General features: G+C 53.3%; 1 protein-coding gene across 1 annotated transcript in view; it reads right to left on the bottom strand.

Moving 5' to 3' along the window:
- Positions 1-3,719: 3,719 nt before the first annotated feature.
- Positions 3,720-20,456, bottom strand: part of DGKZ (diacylglycerol kinase zeta) — a 64,459-nt gene continuing 47,722 nt past the window's right edge. Inside the window, 8 exon segments of the mRNA XM_065592851.1 lie at positions 3,720-7,377; positions 11,134-11,233; positions 11,548-11,584; positions 12,307-12,427; positions 12,927-12,970; positions 14,602-14,633; positions 17,939-18,126; positions 20,402-20,442. Of these exon segments, the coding sequence (XP_065448923.1) occupies positions 7,261-7,377; positions 11,134-11,233; positions 11,548-11,584; positions 12,307-12,427; positions 12,927-12,970; positions 14,602-14,633; positions 17,939-18,126; positions 20,402-20,442 (680 nt within the window). The 3' untranslated portion in view covers positions 3,720-7,260.

The following is a 20,456-nucleotide window of genomic DNA, read 5'->3' as shown; positions in this document are numbered from 1 at the left end:
GCTGATCCAGGGCCCACCCCACACTGCCCCATACCCTGTTTACCCTCCCCCCCAGCCACAACATAGCCTATTCATGCACTGATACCATACCCACTCTAGGCTATCGTGGCCCCAGGCACTACCACCTCTGAATCTGGTCCAGTGACTCTGCAACTCCTATCCTTGGATGCATCTCCTCCCCCCCCCCCCCTTGGATCTCTCACACTGGGTACAAACCAAAAAAAGCCATTCAGGGAAATAAAAGCACACTGGTGACAGTGATTTCTTCCCCCACCCACCCTCCCTCTCCAGTGAGGAGGGGAATGTAGGAGCCAAGCCAGCTCTCCTGCTTTGCTGCCCAGCAGACTGCAGGACTGGTGTCATGCCTAAGGAATGGGGTTGTGGTGGGGAATGAAGTCATTTTTCCACCATCCCCTCTGGAAGGATGTTGCAGAGAGAGCCAACAAGCCACAGATTTCATAAACTGCTTCAGAATCTGAAAATCTCTTTCCAAGAGCGTCCCACTTTTAACTCACACGTTGCTGGCAGTTTCCTGACCGATGGTCCAGCATGGCACATGTGTGTGTAAGCACAAGCTCACATGTACCTAAACTCTGGACTAGGCTTCCAAGGGAGGTTGTGGATCCCTATCATTGGAGGCTTTTAAGAACAGGTTGGACAAACACCTATCAGTGATGATCTAGGTTTACTTGGCCCTGCCTCAGTGCAGGGGGCTGGACTTCTTGAGGTCCCTACATTTCTATGATTCTGGAATGATGTCTAGAGCATACAGGGGATGAGAGAGCCCCCAAAGCAGAGCAGAGAACACATTCCTTTTGCATTGTCTTGTCTCTTTGTCCATTACCTAGATACTAGTGGGCAAACAGAAGCTCCTACCATGATCCATGACAATCAGCTGTCTCCTTCCCCATTCATTGTTATCCCAGGCCCAGCTGTGTGTGGTGTCTGGCCAAGTCAGGACTGTGTAGGGATGTGAGAACAAGGCAGTACACATCTGAAGAGGGAAAACCCCAGAGAGGAACAAGAGTGATTCTTTATCGTACTCCACAGGGATGTAATGAGGAGCAATCCGAGTGAATTTAAGAAAGGGGACATTCCAGCTGAATCTCACAAAAAGCATCTTGAAGGCTGGAGAATTGTTTCCCCAAGGGGCCAAGGTGAAAGACCCATCACTGGGGATATTTAAAATGAGACTGAACAGAGCCCGGAAAAGACAAACAAAGTCCAACTGCACAGAATGTGGGGAGCTGCCTGCCCTGGGTGTGGCAAGCTGGTAGGGCTTGCAAGTCTCTAACATTAGCATCACCTTTATGCCCATGGGCATGACCTGTGATGTAACAGACCCTGGCTTGTGGTGTCAGTGAAATAGCCAGTTCTGAAGGCAAGAGCTGCTGGTTTTGCTCAATCCTTTCTGGACCATGGAGCGTGAGAAAGGAGGTACCAGGGCTCTGCAGCAGGAGCCTGCTAGCGTCTCAAACTGAATCTGCCCAAACCGAAGGTCAATAGTATCATTTTTCTTTCCTCCTTGTCTCTCCCCTCGGCTTTCTCCCTTACTCCCCAGTGGCCCCTGGGGGACCAGAGCATGGTGATGACTGTTTGGGAAGGTGAGTGGGGAGCAGAGTGCATCTGTAGGGATCTAATTGCAATGGAGGGGACAGTCCTGTGCTTGTCCCTTCTGAGCACTCGGTGAGGGGATGCAGGACATTACATCCTCCTCTGGCTCAGAAACAAGGATCTGTTTGCAAAAAAGGGGGGCTCATGCTCAGGGAGCAGAGTGGGGAGGGGATCAAGGGGCCAGAAACCCAAGGGCATTTGCCTGCAGTTGTGTGGATATCTGTCAGGCAAAAAAAAAAAAAAAAAAAAAAAATCACAGAGATAATCCACTGCCGGTTATCTTGATTTTTAAGATGCCCTGTAAAAGCATAGCACATGCCTTATAGGAAGGTGGCACTGCCTGGGTGTAGCTCTGCCCTGGGAGAACATGGCATGGGTCCTCTGGAAGGGTTGCCTTGTCTTGTTTGTAGTTGGGCTCGAGGGTAGCTGATGAGGGTAATGATTAACATGGCCATATGTGCGCCCTGCTGCCCTCAGCACAGGGTCTGGTTAGTGAGGGCTGGGCTTGTATGTATATTCAGTGACATACATATGCTGGCAGTGCACACAGCTGGCACTCACTCAGGCACCCCTGACATATGAGCATACAGATGCACACAAATGTACTTCTGGCGCGCGCGCGCACACACACACACACACACACACACACACACACACACACACACACGTACGTACGTATCTGTGCAGTCCATGTCCTGCAGGTCAGGGGGACTTTCAGAAATCCACTACCCTCTGTATGGTACAATTCTCCCCCCAGCCCAGGGAGCTGGAGGCAGACTCCCAAAACCGCAATGGGATTTTTGAATTCTCTTCTCCGCCCCACTGGAAATCTCTGGTCTCTGTGCTTACTGACAGTCACTGCTGGGGAGAAATGGTCCAAATGCTGAGGAGTCTGGGCACTGAAGTGGAACTGACCCGTCCCTGAAATCCCAGCATGTATGTTTGATCCCTGGCCACAGAACCAGAAGGGCTGGGGCAATTTAGTGTGTACTGCACCAGCCACACACTCCTGCCATTAGCTTCAAAGGGCTGTTAGTGACACAAGGCTCCCAGGGGGAGGGAGGGAACATGTATATTGGGGGCAGAGGGGAAGCTTATAAACCCCAAATAGTCTACAGAATGTAGGGGGGTGAAGGTGGGAAGATTACTATGCAACCCTCAGGGTTCTGAATTTGAGGTCTGAGTCAATTTCCCAGCTCTCACCCCACCTCATTGATTAGTAAGATGCTATGTCCATCTCTAACACCTTCATGGATGCAGCTCAGAGCACTGTGGGGGTAGATCAGGATTGTTATCTCACTTTTACATAGAAATAGACACAGAGATGAATTGCTCACACTCACATGAATGAGTCAATACCAGAGCTGGAAACAGAACCCAAGAGTCCTGGCTCCTAGCCCTCCGATCCAGTGACCAGTCCACATTCCCCTCCTGGATATGGGAAAATCACCCAGGAATCCTGCCTTCCAGGCCCCAGCTCTAACTACTGAAACATGGGAAAAGAACCCAGGAACCTTGGGTCCCAGTCTAACCCCCACTGTGCATCCCTTCCCAGTGACATGATCTCTCGTAGATAGGCTACTATCAATGCTACAAGTGCTCTTTAGGAATAGTTAATACAAACATTTCAAATCAAAGTAATTTCAAATTGTAATAATCAAATAACCCTACAGCTGCAAAGGGCAAGGAAGGTCTGATTCTGGGGGACGGGTGGGGGGGAGACAAACTTTCTCCCAAAAGAAAGAACAAGAAGATGCTCAAAACAACAGGCAGCAAAATTAGGAGCTCACAGTCCATGCTTGTCATGCTGATCGTCAGGGTAAGGGGGGGGGGGGGGAATTTTCTCCATGCTACACTGCACTGTTGGATCACTGACCAAGTGCACATGGGTGGGGAGGGGTCCTCTTTAAAGAAAGGCCCTGGGCCTAGGTAGGGAGGATCTGATCCAGCAGGGAAAATACCACCTTCTGAGCTCCTGGCCAGGGTTTAGAACAGAAGTGGTGTCAGTGAAGGGGAACCTTAGTGCCACACATAAGGCTGATTAGCTCATTCCTGTAGCATCTATCCTCCTTGCAGGTCTCAGAGAGGGAGACAAACAGGCAGTAAAATGTTCATCTTTTTATTTTAATGGCAAGAAACGACAACATCCAAACTGTCAAAGATGAAAAGCGATGGGAACACAGGCTGCTGCCCAGGCCCTCAGCCTGCCAGAGCCGCAGTCCCAACAGAGTTACAAATATACAGTCCTAATAGAGTCTAGGAGACAGGAACCGGGCATTGCACAGAATCTCCACCCTCCAGTATTACAAAATACTCTCCTCCTTGCATAAAAACAAGCCAGGCTTGGAATTGCACAGCAACTCAGCTCATGGGCACGCACACATACACACACGGGGGAAGTGGTCAGCGTGTGTTTGAACTACCTGTACAAAGACTAAGAGCGTACAAAACGGAATGAGAGGATGGGCTCAGGGTGTAAACGCTTCCAGGCCAGGCTCAGTGTCCCAGCAGAGAGCGAGCAGTTTGTGCCATTAAAGAGACATAGTGTCTGTCCTGCTGTTGGCTAATGAGCAGCCGTAGCTGGACAATGAGCCCCTTTACCCTGACCCTCTGCATGTGTGAGAGAGATGGACATGGAGATCCATCCATCAGGCAGCATCCTCCAACGGTGCCCAGCACATGACCAACAGCCTAAACTGGTTCAGAATCACCTTCCTTTTTAATGCACAAGGGCAGGCCCATGATGGCCCACCTGACCCAAACAGCTTGCTCACAGTGCATGCCAGGGCCTTCAGTTCCCAGGAGCTGCTGGGGTCCTGCAGAGGAGAGCAGCACTCACTTTATGGATGTTGGGTGCAAGCTTGGTAAACTGCCATTCCCCCTCCCCCAAGCATCTGGAGAGATGGGTCACTCTGGCCCCTTTGTGCCCCGGGGCATAGCTGGATGAAAGAAAGTCCCGTTCCCCCTCCCCGCCCGACAGAACATGTTCTGGTTGTTTGCTGGTGCCCTATACATCTCCTGCAGGTCCAAATCCCCCTTCTGCCTCAGAACCGGGGGCATCTGGCTTGCAACTCATCAATGATTGTGCCTGTGGTGGCCAGGCGTGTTGGTTTTCACCATATGGTTCTGTCTTCACCTAGGGTGTGTGCGAGTGTCGGGTGTGTGTCAGTCAAGACCACGCAGAGGACGGGCACACACAGCACAGGAGGGGGAATCCCTGGCAGCAGCAGAGACCCAACACCCCTGTCATCATAGTACTGATACAGCAGGTTAATCAAAACAGCCCCAAGGGCAGATCACAGCAACCAATTCTGTGCCAGAGCAGCCCCCAAAGACAAGCTCCACCCCAACAGGAATAAGGGGGGGGAGGAGGGGAAGAAGTGGCTCCAGGGTCTTCCTGGCCCCAATCCTGCTCTCCTTCCACCCATGCCGGGAACAATTAACTACTGAAAAACTAAAAAGCAGGTTCCCCCCCTCTGTAAACAAAAACAGAAGGGTCCTAAGGAACACCAGCCCCACTCTCCCTGAGCTTCGAGCAGAGGCTCCCACAGCCCCAGTGGTCAAAGACCAGCTGGGCAAGTGGAGCTCCCTGGTGCCTTGTTTCTCAGAGCCGTCTAGGAACCCAAGGCTGAGATGAACTCACCGGAAGGCAGTCACCTTCTGGCTGCTTCAGGGCACAACATGGCCCTACTGAGCCTTCATGTTTCACTGCTTGTGCTCCACTCCAGATTCACCCCTGAACTACTCAACTTCTGGTCCAGACAGGCCTGGTAACAGCCTGCCCTCCCTTAGCCAGCTCCCATTCTCTGGCAGGGTCAGACACTGGTGCAGTGTGAAGGGTCACACCCCAAACAGCCCTGGACTATTTAAGGCTGCTGCACCCAACCCAACACAAAGCCAAGTGCAGGCCAGCTGGCTACCTGCTTGATTCGTCTCCCAGGTCCCAGATTAGAGCTCCCCCAGAAGCAGAGGAGTGAGCCTCATTGTTCTGGAATGTTTGGGGCAGACTGCGCTGCCTCTGCCTGGGATCAGGGCCATTGCGGGGAGGTAGCTCCCCCTCCCCTTCTTTATTTGTGTATCTGTTGAAAAGAAGGCAAATGAAGTGACGGCGATGGGGCAGGCGCGTGGTGCTGGGTGAGCACGGAGCTCCAAGCAGCTCGGGGCAGACAGGAGGGGCCACGCACAGAGAACTGGGAGCCCCGGCCCAGACAGTGGGAATCTGCATGAAAGCCAAGGAGCAAGGGGTGGAATTATGCAGGGCCCAGCAGGGAGCAAAGGGACACAGGCTGCATCTCGTGAACCATGCTGCTAGGGGGCTGGCGTGCGAGTCCCATTGCTTGGGCAAAGCCCTGAGAATAGACTGTAGGGACTACTCCTTCCCTGGCCATGGGGCCAGAGGGCCAGACAGGGCCTCATCTATCCCTTACCTCTAGGAGCTGTAGCTCTTAGGCCCTGGGGTGCTTGTACCAGATGCTGGATCCAGCTCCCTGGAACTCTCGGTACGGGAGTATCTGGTCTATGGCACACTCCAAACACAAGAGGCCTCCCCTATGTTGAAAGGGTACAGGGCAAGTGTTTCCAATGCGGGTGCTGGCGCGGCAGGAACCCTGTACTAAGGTTAGATACAAGCTCCCTCCTCAGCCTGGCAGCTTCCCTGCTGCGTAAGCAGCACATTTTTTTATCCACACTTCAAGCATGCTGGTGTTCAGCAAATTAGAAACACATGTGAAGGAAGGGGAGGCAGCGGATGAACTTGGGGAGAGGAATCAGGAAAGAGTGGGGGGAGTGCCAGAAGGAGGAAGCATGGGAGACCCGGGCACATTGCTGAAATTTTGTTGTGGCACCTGGGTCCAGTTTCAACAAGCAGACAGCTTGCTTAGAACTTGGGGCAGATTTATGGGCATGGCTCCACTGGACATGCCAGGGGTCCCCTCCAGCTGTTAGGGGTCCCTTGTGCGGCTGCATAGAGACTCAGGGCAAAGGGAGGAAGCAGGAGTAGGTCAACTGTATAGTAGTTAACTTCCTCTCAGGCCCACAAGCATCCCCAATTATTCTGCAGTCTGGACAGCCTAGCTAGTGCCAACTGCAGTTGCAGGGCTGCTCTCTGGTGACCCACTGTGGCTGTCCCAGGGAGTGGTGTGGGCAGGTTCTGCGGGTAGGCTCCTGAGGATGGGTGGGGGCGGTACTAGTGGTGATGAGCCCAGTGGAAAGGCAGCACATCGAGCCATGACTGGGGCAGGCAGGTGGAAACTGAACAAGAGTCCACAAGGGCTACGGAGTCTATTGAGGGGGCACCAGTCATCACTCACTCCCACTTACAGGGACAGCACAGAGGCTCTCCCCAGCCGTGGAGATGGCTCTTAGAGGATGCACGGGTGGGAGAGCTGCCTGAACAGATCCATCCAGTGCAGGGTGTATGGAATGTGGTAGGAGATGGCAGGGGAGAGCGAGCCAGACTGAGTCCCAAATGTCCACCATACAAATGAATACAGCCTCAGCCAGGCCTGAGACAGAGCTGCTGCCGCCTCTTCCCCCTCCTCTGGGACGAAGTAGAGATCCGGGAAGGGCTGGGCCGGACCCGCAGCACGGTAGTCGCCCTTCTGTCCTGCCCGCACTGGCAGGACCACGGGTAAGGCACACTGAGCACTACACAGCCGTCTCCTGATCCTCCCGCTGGATCATCTGGTAGTGCTGTCGATTTTCGAGGTAGGCAGCCAGGTCAGGGTCATTGGCCTTCTCGGCTCTGTGCTTGGGGGTGTCTCCCTGTGCAGAGGAAAAGGAAGCAAAGCGGAGGTGAAACGTCCAAAACACAGACCCACAGGAGATCCCTCCCTACAGCCAGTAACTTTGCAAGTGTCAGAGGGGCTCCTCCGTACCAGTCTGCAGCCCCGTCACAGAGTACGGAACCTAGAGCTGTAGCAGCTGGTGCTTTTAGCTCGGGAGGCCCCCAGCTCGATCCCCAGTGTGGTAGCCAACATGGCGGCCACCACACTTGCACCCCTTTCTCCCTGCCATTTTATGTCCTGCTGGGCTGACCATGGGCATCAGAGAGCTGCTCTTACCATGTGGGGAGAGCTCTGCTTACAGCCTCTGCTCGGCCTGGTGTCTCTAGTGAAGAGCTGCGACACCACTAGTATTATGCTGCTCTCCTTCCACCAGACACCTGGGTCCCTCCCTGCTTAACAGCTCTGTGCCTGGGGTAGCTCCTCCCCGCCATGGCTTCCCCTTTCATGGCTGTGTTGTTTGTAGCCTAGTAAACTGGTTTTCAAACTGAGAGGCATGTCCGGGGGTGTGTGTGTGCGCGCGCACACACAATTAAGTTACTGGGAGGGTGCGAGGACCTGTACTAAGGTTAGATACAAGCTCCCTCCTCCCAATTGGTTATGAATTGTTTCTGGTTTCTTCAAAATATTGTTGACAAAATAAGAATTCCTCACACTAGCTGCCAGGCTGAAAGATGGAGGAATAGGGGCCTCTCCCTGCACAGGAGGTTGGGCAGGGGAATAAGGAGAGGGGTGCAGCCCACCTGTCTGTGTCCTGCTGGGGGTCACTCACCTGGAGTGGGTCGCAGGCAGGGGATGCTCATGGGCTGGGGAGCAAGGGGGCACCCTGGTTAGGTTGGGCTCCCAGCCCCCAGGCATCTGTGGAAATACTGTTTCTAAGAAAAAGGGGTGGTGCTCCTGGGACATGAATCTCTGAAGGGGGGCCCAGCAAAGGAGTTGCCTAGCAGAAGTGCTGCTTTCCCCAAAAACCACAGGCTGGGAGGAGGGTTTCTAGGAGTGCAGCGCCCAGGGTCAAACTGCTGCTGTCCATATTTGGTTCCCTGCAGGGCACATGGCCGAGATGTGCAGTGCACAATGTCTGGTGGTAACAGATTTGCCATAAAGGGAAGGGAAGCATGACTGGAAGATATAGGTGCATGCTGGAAAGGATACTTAGATTTTGCTAAGAGACTGGAAGGTGCTGGCTAGGTAAGTCCGTGTCAAGCCCATTTGCACCTCCTGCTGGCTAGGACAGAGACTGTCCTGTTACGTGTATTCCCCTCCTCACAGACTGCATATAAAGATGACCAAGAGTGGTGTCTCTGACTGTCCAGTCTCTGTAACCTATGCTTTCTCAGCTCTGTAGAAGGCAGGCACTAGACAGAGTGAGGTGGAGAGAGCTGAGGGAGGTGTGGGGGAGAGGAGTGAGGTGTATGTCTGGGGAGAGCTCTGAAACACCATCCCTCCCCCTCCCCCCAGTAACTGCTCCTGCTCCTCAAGGAGGCTCACATTTCACCAGCTTATTGCAGCCATCTGGACTGTGTCCACTAATGAACTCCCGCACTCCATAAAAAGCAAATCTGTTAACAGCTTTCAGCTCCATCTCCTCTCTCCTCCCTTCCCCCTCCCGCTGGTTAACTGCCCCAGCTCCTCCGCGCTGAACAAACCCTCTGCTGAGCAGGGCCAAGGAAACCTGGCACTCTGCCGCTTCCATTGAAAACCCCCTCCCCAAGGAGAGTGCAACTTACCCACACTGGCCCTCAGAGCTCAGCGGGGTGAAGGCAGCCAGAACAAGGGGGAAGGGATCCCAAGCCTCTGGGACAATCCACATCTATATTTCATTTGGGCAAACAATGCTCAGACACGCAAGGGTCTCACAAACATGGATGCAGCTGCAGTCGCGGACACAAGCCCACACACACACACAGAGGCAAACAGAGGCACAAAGGCAGACAGATGCAAGGCACACACAAGTCTACTTGCAGACACACACACACACACACACACTTGTGTAGGCCCAGGATCTCACAGGGCTCTCCCCCGGCAGGGCTGGAGCCAGTGTGTTGTGCTTCACTGCCCAGTGCTCCTCCAGGGGTCTCCTCAGTACGCAGAATCTAAACGCTCATTTAGCAAAAGGAAATATTGTGTTTCCCCTCTGACTGCACAAGCCCTGATGCAGCGCTGCCTGTCCGAGTCTGTTGCAGAAACGCAGTCTGAAACAAGAGCTGCAAGGGGCCCTCCGCGCAGCTCAACTGATTCATGTAACATGATGAAGCCCAGCCCCATTCTACCCTGGTTTGCTTTGCCTGAGGTGTTTGGGACCCAACTGTATTGTATGCACATTACCAAACTGTATTACACTTTGTAAGGATCAGGGTTCACATACGGCTTCCAGAATGTGGTTTGTTCTTGTCCATACTACAGGCAAGTTCTAAGAGGTCAGTGCTGGGGAGGACGCAGGACTTCCTAGACAGTCACAAGGACAGGTGTGCATTTATACAAACAAATACACCCCAGCTGGACCCCCCTCTCCTACAGCTGGGCAGTCAGTCCTTAAACAAATTCCCTTCAGCACTGGCTCTGGGGGTGGGGGGGGGACACTTGCCCCCAAGAACTCAGTGTGACAGTCCCCACCCAGTCCTCAGCCTCCTACCTTGGTCCTTTTCTCCTTTGTTTCTATGGTCACTCGATGTGCCCCCAAGCAAAACCATTCCCGATCTGGGCACATAACAAGGCCCGAGTCATTCGTTGGAAGTTAGGAAGGCAGGGCAGCTGTCGGGGAGTGTTCGTAGAGCATCTCCCTGGCTGCTGGCAAAGGGCTTGATCGCGGTCTAAAGCGTTCAAAAGCTTTTAAAGCCTCATTAGGCTTGGCTGCCCAGGTGAGCTCCTCTCCTGTATCCCAGCCCTGGGAACCTCTGGCACCAAGACATGACTGCACCTCTTCACTATCTACCAGCTCCCAGAGCTGGCCCGGCACTGAGATGCTATTCTGTTCCCTGTGTTATATCCCAACATACAGCGCCTTGACACAGAGACACGTCTGCTTCCCCACTGCTGTATGCCAGCCCCTGGGAACCTCTTGTATCAAAACATAACCTCGCCTTCTTCGCTACAACTCCTCTGGTAGAGACATGACTGCATCCCAGCCGCTGTGTCTTGGTCTTCACGGGCCGGCACCAAGACACAGCAGAATTTATTCTGCACGTAAGTGACACTGCCTGACCCACTTGCTAACACACTCTGTGGGACTAGCTACTAAAGCATCTCTCAGAGCTCCCTCCCCTCCCCATCCCCACATTCGGGAGAGCTGACAGCGCTGCTGGGAGGGGAACTCTCTGGCGAGACTGTCCTTGCAATGACCTCAGATGATGGGAAGGGGGGAAAAGAAACATTCCACCCACTCATTTAGAAAAACCACAAGGGCAGCAGAGAAGAGCTAGGAGGAGACACTCTTTGTGCAGCTGTAAGGTTCTGCTGCTTAGCGAGTGGGCAGGGCTAGGTGAGATTTCGTGCTCCATGCTGAACTACTGGAGAAGCCCGAGACTCCAGACTGTATCCAGGGACCCCCTTCACATAGGGAATGTGTGGCACATTTGGCTGGGCTCTAAGCTAGTGCTCTCACATTCCCTTCACTGCTTCTCTGCCGAGCCAGCTGGCTCACACCTTCTGAATCTCTGTTCCAGGCATTCACCAGTGCCCCATGTACACCCTTGTTCCCAGCCCTCCCATCTCCCATTCCCAGCCCATCTGACCTTACCTGCAGGTCTGTTTTCATGAGTGAAGCCCCAGCCTCCACAATGTAGTGGCAGATAGTGCGCTGGCGCAGAGCAGCCGCCTGGTGCAAGCTGGTCTCGCCACTGGGGAGAAGAGACAAGAGGAAGGAGTGAGGTCCCCAAGCAAAGTGAGAGGGCAAGTGACATACACAGGGGCTGCAGTGAGGGACCTCTGCAAGGGAGGCCTGGGATGGGAAGCAAATTCAGTATGGTCACACTTCTTCACTAGTGAACCCCACCTCTGCCTCAGAGAGCACCTGGGTGAGAGGAGAATTCAGTCCCTGGGATTGTTCAGTCCAAGCCTGGTATGGAAGTGGTGGCTGGAGATTGCAGTAAAGGCAGCTGGGTATAGAAAACAGGGTTTGGGCAATGAATAATACAAACCACAAGCAACTTACTTCTCTTCTTCTGTCGCATCAAGGATCTCTGCAGGGGCTGGGGAGAGAAAGACAATGTGGGGTAATGAGACCAGCCTGCTTGACAGAGACCTTCTTGTTGCTCCCCAGCAATGCACATCACAGTCTTCTCACACATCTGCGATCTCCTGCATACCACTACAGAGACCTCATCTGATAACAGAGAGACTCAAGCAGCTAGGGTTGTAGCTGTCTGGGAACAGTGGCGGAATCTGACCAGTAGAGTTGGGGAGGAGTTGCCGCCCCTGGACCCAAATACAGAGAAATGTAAAAGAAAAACCAGCCCTCATTCTGGTGAGACCCACCAAAACCCAAGCTATGAGCTGCCCCCGCTGGCAAAAGCGGGTAACTAGCAAACAGACAGGAGAACCAGGCAGCAATACTCAAAACACACCAAACTACACCAAGCCATGTTGCAGCCTCAGTTGCCTCTGGCTTTGGTGAGATCACACGGGTATCACATAAGTCTGAGGCTGAATCTGGCCTTGTGTTTGCCAGCGAGAATACATACAACAGAAAGGAGGGACAGGACACTTCCCAAGCCTTGCAGGGAGGAGAGCGGTTGCCACAAACACAGCAAGGCAGAGAGAAGGCACCTGAACACTAGCATCATCCCCTTCAAGCAGAGACTCATAGGGAGGGTCAGTGAATTTGGCCTCCATCCTTCTGTGCCAGCTCCAGGGGTCACAGCACCCCCATCCCAGAGCTGTACCAATAGCTGGATCCAGGCTCTTAGCTTACCATTCTCAATGACATATTTGACAATCTCCTTGCTCCCCGATTTGACGGCATGGTGCAGCACGGTCTGACCTGAGGAGTCTCGCATCATCAGGTCCCCTCCTGCCTGGTGCAGCTCTCGGAACTACAGGAACACAAGTCAGCTCTGGATTAGCTTCTCCTACTCAGTCCTCCTCTAACCTCTGAGCCCAGAGCAAGAGCTGTGCCTGTGGGAAGGCTCTCCCCACTCACACCCTGCAGGGCGGGCCGGCCTTCGCCAGCAGAACCTGCAGCAAGATTACCTGGGTAGGGAACTGAACCACTCTCCAAGCTCAGCCAGCGAGGCTACGCTGCATGTGCCAGCCCTCCCAGAAAAGGGTTCCTTGTGGTGAGCCTGTCCGGACCCCATCCAGCACTGCTCGGGGGGAAGCTCACACTGTTAAGGACTCTCCATGCACCGCTGTGAGGAAGGAGTCACAGCTGGGGCTGGCAGGGCAAATGACAGAGCCTGACTAGCAGGCACCAACAGGGTGCTGGAGAAGGGGTGCTCATGCCACACTGGGGTCCTAGCTAGCTGCTGTGGGGAAAACGCACAGCACATCCCCAGCTCTGTGGCTGGGTTCATGGCACATGGCAGCTCTTACCTTCTGGAAATCATTACTTTTGGCAGCAGCTATCAAGGCGTTATCTGCAAAGAGGAGACACTGGTCAGGATTACAGAAGCCAAGCAGGAGATGGGGAGAGAGAGGGCTACTTGTGCGGGGGAAACTCTCTCTCTCTCTCTCTCTCTCGGTACGCGCGTGCACGTGCACTGAGAGAGGTTGAGCTGCTGCGTATCCTGCAGTGGGGAAGGTGGAAACACCAAGGAGGTGCAGGTGGGAGGCAGCCTCTTTTTCCCAGACTTCCTTCCGTTTCAGTCTCCCCTGAGCGTAAGAGGCAGTTTCAATGGCAGAGTGACACAGTGCTCACCCCAGGCCAGTTCACATCGTGCACTTCTGGAGCTGTCTTGGGACACTGCTCACAGCCTGTTAGCGCCTGTGCAATGGGAGCTGCCAGAGGCATGTTCCTCCAGCACCACAGTCTGTGCCGGTGACCTCCTCCTGGTGTGGGAGCAGGGCCAAAATCTCCCCTCCCTCCCCAGCTGCTGGGCACAGCTGGCTGCTTCCTGCTGACAGTCCCTGAACATCAGGGTGCTGCTGGCAGGGCATTCCTGGGCCTGGAATTCCCGTAAGTCCAATCCCCTCGCGCAGGGCTTGGGAGGAGAGGGGTTCAGGGGAGTCCGGAAATCAGCAGCCACTGGCCAGGCTGGTTTTGCCTGGAACACGGCATGCACCAGAGGGTTAGTGGGGGGCTCAGCTTTATAATACTGGGTGCCCCTGGGGGTGGGGGAGAGATATGGAGAAAATAGGGGCACCCACGGGATGGGGTGTGAGGGGAGAAACACCCGTGGGAGGGAGAGGAGTTAGACCACATTCCTGGGGGCAAGGCCAGGCCCCAGCTTTGGCGAGGTCCAGAAGGAATGTTTTCAAGACCATGGGAAAAGTAACTCCTGAGGTGGAGGGGGAGAGCAGGGCAAAGGGCAAACGTGGGGGTCCCTGGGGAGCCGGCCAGCTGGGATGCCTCTCACCAGTGACTCACTCACACTTCCAGGAACCGGCTCTGTTCAAGCTCCAGGAAACTCTTTCCATTTGCTCAGCTGAGGGAGGCCCCTGACCTTGTGCTCCCCACTCCCAGAGCCCCTGCCGGTGCCTGGCAGAGACAAACCCCACCCCCAGCAACACAGCTCAAGGCCTGGGCTCTGCAGGTGGGAGATTAACCTCACTACCCTGTCATTTCCTGCCGTCCCCAACTGGGAGCTCCACACTTCACAAGCAGGCTGGGAAAAGGCTCCCTGCACTGCTCCACTGTGCGAGCAAATGGCTATCAGGTCTATCCAGCCAGTCACTCCTGCCACTCCCCTCAGGGCACCTCCCCAGAGAACCTGAGCCCCAATACCCCTGAATGGCAGTGCACTGTGCAGTCACTGCAGCCCCAAGTGTGACCCGCTCCCTCGCCACCCCATAGGCTGTGCAGTGCTTGCAGAGCCTGTGCTTGGGTCCGGATCCCAGACAGAGTGGTGCCATGTGACACCAGCAGGGGCGGGGCTCTCCAGACATTCTCATCACCCCCGTGTTCTCAGATGATGATAGTGTTCAGTTTGTGGGGAACACAGAATCAGGGCAGGAACTTGGGAGCATCTGCTAGTGTAACCCTAAGTGCGATAGGAACAGGGACGTCTGAGATGTGCCAGAGGCCTGCAGCGCAGGTTGAAGGACTCACCTTCACGGCAGGGGCAGCCCCCTGCTTCTGAGCTGGAAGAGAAGAGAGGGAGAGATTCAGAACTGATGCTGTCAAATGCCATTGTAAGCAAGTCTTCTGCAGCAAATTCCCTCCCCTGCACTCCTCTCTGTGATCCCCACAGGCAGAGCCCGTCCGCATCGCTTGCTGGGAGAGGCCAGGTCTGGACTAGCTGGGAACTCCTTGTGATGAAGTGGGAATTTTCTGTAATATTTTTTGAGCCCTGTTTGTGCCTCAGTTTCCCCTATGGGCTGCGCTGTTACTTAGGGGGTAGAAAAGGGCTGTTTGCTCAGACGTAGATATGGGTGTCACCTCAATGTCTGGGGCTTGGTCCCCATATCAATGGAGCCTCTGAAAAGAACACGGAAAATCCAATTGTCTGGACATTGACACCTAGCACTCAATGACCTAGAGAGATGTACACTTCCCCGCCTCTCACTGGGGGTGAGGGCGGCGCACAGCTGAGCAGCATTTCCCAGGTCTGAAACAAAGGAGGACTCTAGGTGGGGGGATAAGTGTTGGCTGCTGGAGGCACCGAGGGAGGCTCTCACCTGGAGCCTGACCAGAGGCGGGTGGGGGGGGGGGGGAAGAGAGAGAGCGCGAGCGCACACTTGAACAATGGGGTTCACTACAGCTTGGCTGGGCTCTGGCTAACCAGAATGGACTAGGCTTTAACCTTCCTTCCTCTTTGCTCACTTAAGGACGTCCAATGCTTTGTTCCAGATGACTTATAAACCCCCCTGTTTTGACAATGCTGCATGTCACTGCACATGCTTGGCAAGGTGCATTAATCCCTAAATGGAGATATCCCATCTCCTAGAACTGGAAGGGACCTTGAAAGGTCATCGAGTCCAGCCCCCTGCCTTCACTAGCAGGACCAAGTACTGATTTTTGCCCCAGATCCTTAAGTGGCCCCCTCAAGGATTGAACTCACAACCCTGGGTTTAGCAGGCCAATGCTCAAACCACTGAGCTATCCCTCCCCCCATACAAATCTTCTGTCTCAGCTGGACTTGCTGAACGGTGCTCACAGTGTGAAGCAGGAGTGCTGCAGGCCCAGTCTAAGGAGGCGGTGAAGCCGCATGGCTTACTCTGGAGGAAGTGAGAGACTCCTTTGGGGTCTGGCACACTGAAGGGGGTCCCCCCCCCCCGACAATGTTCCAAAGCTGGGGCTGTAGCACCAATCCTATGGATCTGTGACACTTTCCCATTGCCAGAGCCCTACCTGATGGCTAGTCAAGCTGGGGCTGTGTGAGCGGCAGAAGTTTCCTGTGTACCAGCCTGCCACACAGGGCACTGTCACAGGAGAGAGACTGCTGCTGAGAGGCCAGCTGCATCAATGCCAGCTGGAATAGGAAGGAGAAAGGAATCCCAGAATCACAGAAATGTAGGGCTGGGTGGGACCTTGAGAGATCATCTAGTCCAGCCCCCTGCGCTGTGGCAGGGCCAAACAAACCTAAACCATCCCTGACACGTGTTTGAAAGTTTTTAAGACCAGGTTGGATAGTGACAGGGATTCCACAACCTCCCTTGGAAGCTTAGTCTAGAGCCTACCTATCCTTATAGCTAGAAAAACAACAAGGAGTCTGGTGGCACCTTAAAGACTAACAGATTTATTTGGGCATAAGCTTTCGTGGGTAAAAACCTCACTTCTTCGGATGCTAGAAAGTTTTTCTTACTATCTAACCTAAATCTCTCTTTCAGCAGATTAAGCCAGCTACTATTTGTCCTACCTTCAGTGGACATGGAGAGTAATTGATCACGGTCCTCTTTATAACAGCTCTTAAGATATTTATAGACTATCATCAGGTCCCCCTCTCAGTCTTCTTTTCTCAAGACTGAACATGCCCAGGCTTTTTTTGACCTTTCCTCATAACTCAGATTTTCTAAACCTTTGATCATTGTAGTTGCTCTCCTCTGGATTTACCCCAATTTGTCCACATTTTTCCTAAAGTGTGGTGCCCAGAATTGAACATAGCACTCCGGGTGAGGCCTCAACAGTGCTGAGTAGAACAGGACAATTACCTCCCCTGTCTTACATATGACACTCCTGTTAATACACCCCAGAAAGACATCAGTCGTTTTCACAACTGCATCTCATTTTGTTACTCATATTCAATTTGTGATCCACTAGAACACCCCGATCCTCTTCAGCAGTACTCCCACCTAGCCAGTTATTCCCCATTTTGTAGTTGTACATCTGATTTTTTTCTCTCCCTAGCGAAGTACTTTGCACTTGTCTTTATTGAATTTCATTTTCTTGATTTCAGACCAATTCTCTAATTGATCAAGGTTGTTCTGAATTCTCATCCGGCCCTCCAAAGTGCTTCCAGCCCCTCCCAGCTTGCTGTCTTCTGCACATTTTATAAGGATACTTTCCACTTTGTTATCCAAGTCACTAATGAAAATATGAATAGTGCCAGGCCCAGGACTGACCCCTGTGAGACCCCACTAGATACACTGTCCCAGTTTGACAGTGAACCATTCATAACTACTCTTTGAGTACAGTTTTTCAACCAGTTGTATATCCACCTTATAGTAATTTCATGTAGACCACACTTCCCTAGTTTGCTTATGAGAATGTCACATGGGACTGTCTCAAAATCAAGCTGTATCATGGCTATTGCTTCCCCTTAATCACTAGGCCCATAACCCTGTTAAAGAAGGAAATTAGGTTCATTTGGCAAGATTTGTTCTTGACAAATCCATGCAGGTTATTCCTTATAACCCTATTATCTATCTGCTTACAAATTGAAAGACTGAGGAAATTAACCTTGCCTTAGCAATGACACCCATCCCTTCCCTGACTTGGTTTCCTTCCCCATCCTGGCCCATCTCCACCTCTAATTTCTTCCCTTCCCAGCTCAGTCAGTGGCACCTACCCCATCCCAGCTCTGTGTCTTGGGCCCCCCCAGAGAATCATCTCCCTTTGCCATGGGGGCTAACAATGGGGAACGAGCTCTGGAGTCTCAGTCGGTTCTGGGCTGATGCGGCTAAGCTAGAGCCATGGGTGCAACCCCCCAGTGCAGTCCCACTGCCCAAGAGTCGCGCTTTCCTAGGGTGGAATATGCATGGGGGGGGGGGAGGGGAAGATTGTCGGTCTCCATAGAGACCGGCCCCGCTGTCTTTTGGAGACAAGCTACAGACACAATTCTCACTCGTGTCACACAGAGCTGGCGTTTCATGTCAGAGCTCAGGATTCAGAGCTGCTAAGCCAGCGCCAGGCCTCTCAGGCTGGTCCTTCTTCCACTCCTCTCTCAGACCCTTCTCCCCACCCCACAAGGCCATTCTCACCTGCAGACCAGAGTGGTCAGTCTCACCTGAGGGCTGGTGAGGAGGGTGGAGAGGATGAGGAAGGGAAAGCAAAATGGTGCCCTGCGGGTGTGGAGGACGAGTCAACGAGGTCAGGCATGGCGGGCGAGGTGCCCACGGTCTGGGTGATCACCAGCTCCGGGTCCAGCACAAAGAGGTCGTCCTGGGAGATCTCCGTCACGTAGTTGAGGTGCTCCTGGAAGGCAGAGATCAGCCCTTCAGAGACTGGGGTGTTTCCCCAGTCACCCTGGGGAAACATCCCCCACTAGCGACCAGAGCAGCATTCAGTGGGGTGACGGCCCATGGCAGCTCAAAGGAGCTGGCATGGGAATGGAGTTGGGACTGGTGCCCATGGTGACTTAGCAAGGGCAGCCCCAGCCTGCCAAACAACTCTCCTTAGACTGATCACCATGACCCCAGCCAGGTCAGATGCTGCTGAACAACGATCACTGTGGGGAGTGGCGTCTCAATGAGAGATGGAAAAACCCTATCAGGGGCTCTTGTCTCCAGCAGAGCGTAGGTTGTGTCCAGTCTACTTTTAAGTTGTTGCCCCATTCCTGGAAAACTCTTCCACAGCCTCACACATATCACTGCCAGGGCGTCTGCAGAGATTCCACTGGAACATCGCTTCTCCGAATCCCCTCCCAAATCTCTCATTATGACTCTATGTAATCCCTTTCCACCCTCAGCAGTTACCCCGGGATGATGTTTGCAGACTGTCTGCACACGCTAAGTGCTCCTTAGCAACCTGGATGGATTCAACTCTCTTAATCTCTCCCTACAAGCCCTTGTTCATTCCTGTTGCCCTCCTTTAACGCCTTCCAATCTCCCTCTGTCAGCAAGGGGCCCAAAGCTGAATGTCACACTCCAGGTGTGGGTGCACTAGAACCACACAGGAAGGGATCATCTCCCTGCATCTTGACGTGAGGCTTCTTGGCTTAGGAGACCCAGAGCTGACTCCAGGTGGGATCTCTTCAGAGCTGTAGATAGAGGGACTGGCCCCTCCCTTTGCTGGGACTGAGGACTTTGCACCCCCACTCCCCAGAACATCCCTGGTGTTTTGCAGCCCTCTCATTGTAAAATCTTTTGCTTCCCCCTCTCCTGACAGAGTCTCTCTCAGCCATTCCTGCTCCTGGCATTCTCCTCTCATTGAGGATCAAGGTTTCGGGTTATTTTTCCCCCAGCTGCAGGATCTATGTTTCCCCAGGCTGAGTCTCACTTAGTTGTTTCCTGCTCATGTGTCTAACATCTCTGGGTCCCTCTGGATTTTCTCTATCCTCTCTAGGGTTTACCACTCCTCCCGTTTCAGTGTGACCCATTGGTTGCATCATGCTCCTGTTTGCCCTCTTTCTTGATCATGAACAGAGATATTTAATAACACTTAAGTTTACACCTGAGATCAAGTCCTGCAGGTCCTCATGGACACCTTCCTCAACTAAATACACTGCCATTTATCACCATCCTTTGTTCAGGTCCTTCAGGCACTTTCCAACCCACATCTCAGTGTTCCTAGCCAAGCCAACTTGCATTCATTTTTCAAGTAAGACTGTGAGACGCTGATCCTAAGTCTGGGCTATGTCCCAGCCTCTTTACATCATTCCAGCAGCATAATGGACCCAGGGCCCAGCCAGTTCTCCCTACTGGGAATAACCCAGTATAAGGTGGATTTCCAAGTGAGTAGGGCCAGCAGCATGATCCTTTGCTGTCCCCAGGAGTAGGGGTGTATCTGAGTGAGGGACGGGGTGTGTTTGGTTACGCTCTAAGCTCTAGCTATTCTGGGATGCCAGGTAGTCCCTTAGGGACTGCTGTATCTAGGGTGCAAGTTAGAGCGATCCCTGGGATCACTCTGGTTTATGATGGCGGCTGAATTAGCTTCCAGCAGCCTCATAGTCCAAGTGGTGCAGAGGTGGCTAAAGTCCCCTTTGCCCCCATGTCCTGGGCTGTGCGGAACCCAGAATGGGGGCCACAGTCTGAGATACGTTACTTGCATCCAGTTATATCCAGCTACTGCTCTGCCTCCCATCCTCTAATTTTGTGATGATATCAACCAGGGCAATGAGATCGGCATGGCAAGGCTTCTCACTAATCCTCAACACTGCCCACTGCTCCCGGGGAGCATTATCCTCCAGACCTTTCGTCAGTTTTTCCTCTCAATATTTCTTCCATTAATTCACTAGGACAGAGGTTGAAGGAGATGGTGAGGCACCTGAAGCATCCAATACCAGATGATCCCAGGGGTACTTGACTGCAGAGGGCAGAGCACCTCTATTTCCCAGGGTTTACAACCTTCCTAGGAAATTGTATCCCCTTGTCCATAATGTAATCACAGGACTTGGGGCAGCCTGGGGACAAAGCACACAAGCAGTGGCCCTTGTGCATGCGTGTGTCTGCATGTCTGAACACACGTGCTGCTGGTCAAGTGTAGCTGCACAACAGCGCCTCGGTCCCCACAGTCCTGAGGCTGCACTCACCTGTGCGCGGTCTATCCTGTAAAACCGATCAGCTGTAGTTGCTACGAGAGAGAGA

Source organism: Chrysemys picta, chromosome 4, assembly GCF_011386835.1.
Source record: "Chrysemys picta bellii isolate R12L10 chromosome 4, ASM1138683v2, whole genome shotgun sequence".
In the NCBI taxonomy this organism is placed as follows: Eukaryota; Metazoa; Chordata; order Testudines; family Emydidae; genus Chrysemys; species Chrysemys picta.
The sequence above is the reverse complement of the archived record's forward strand: the minus strand, read 5'-3'. Positions and strand labels throughout refer to the sequence as shown.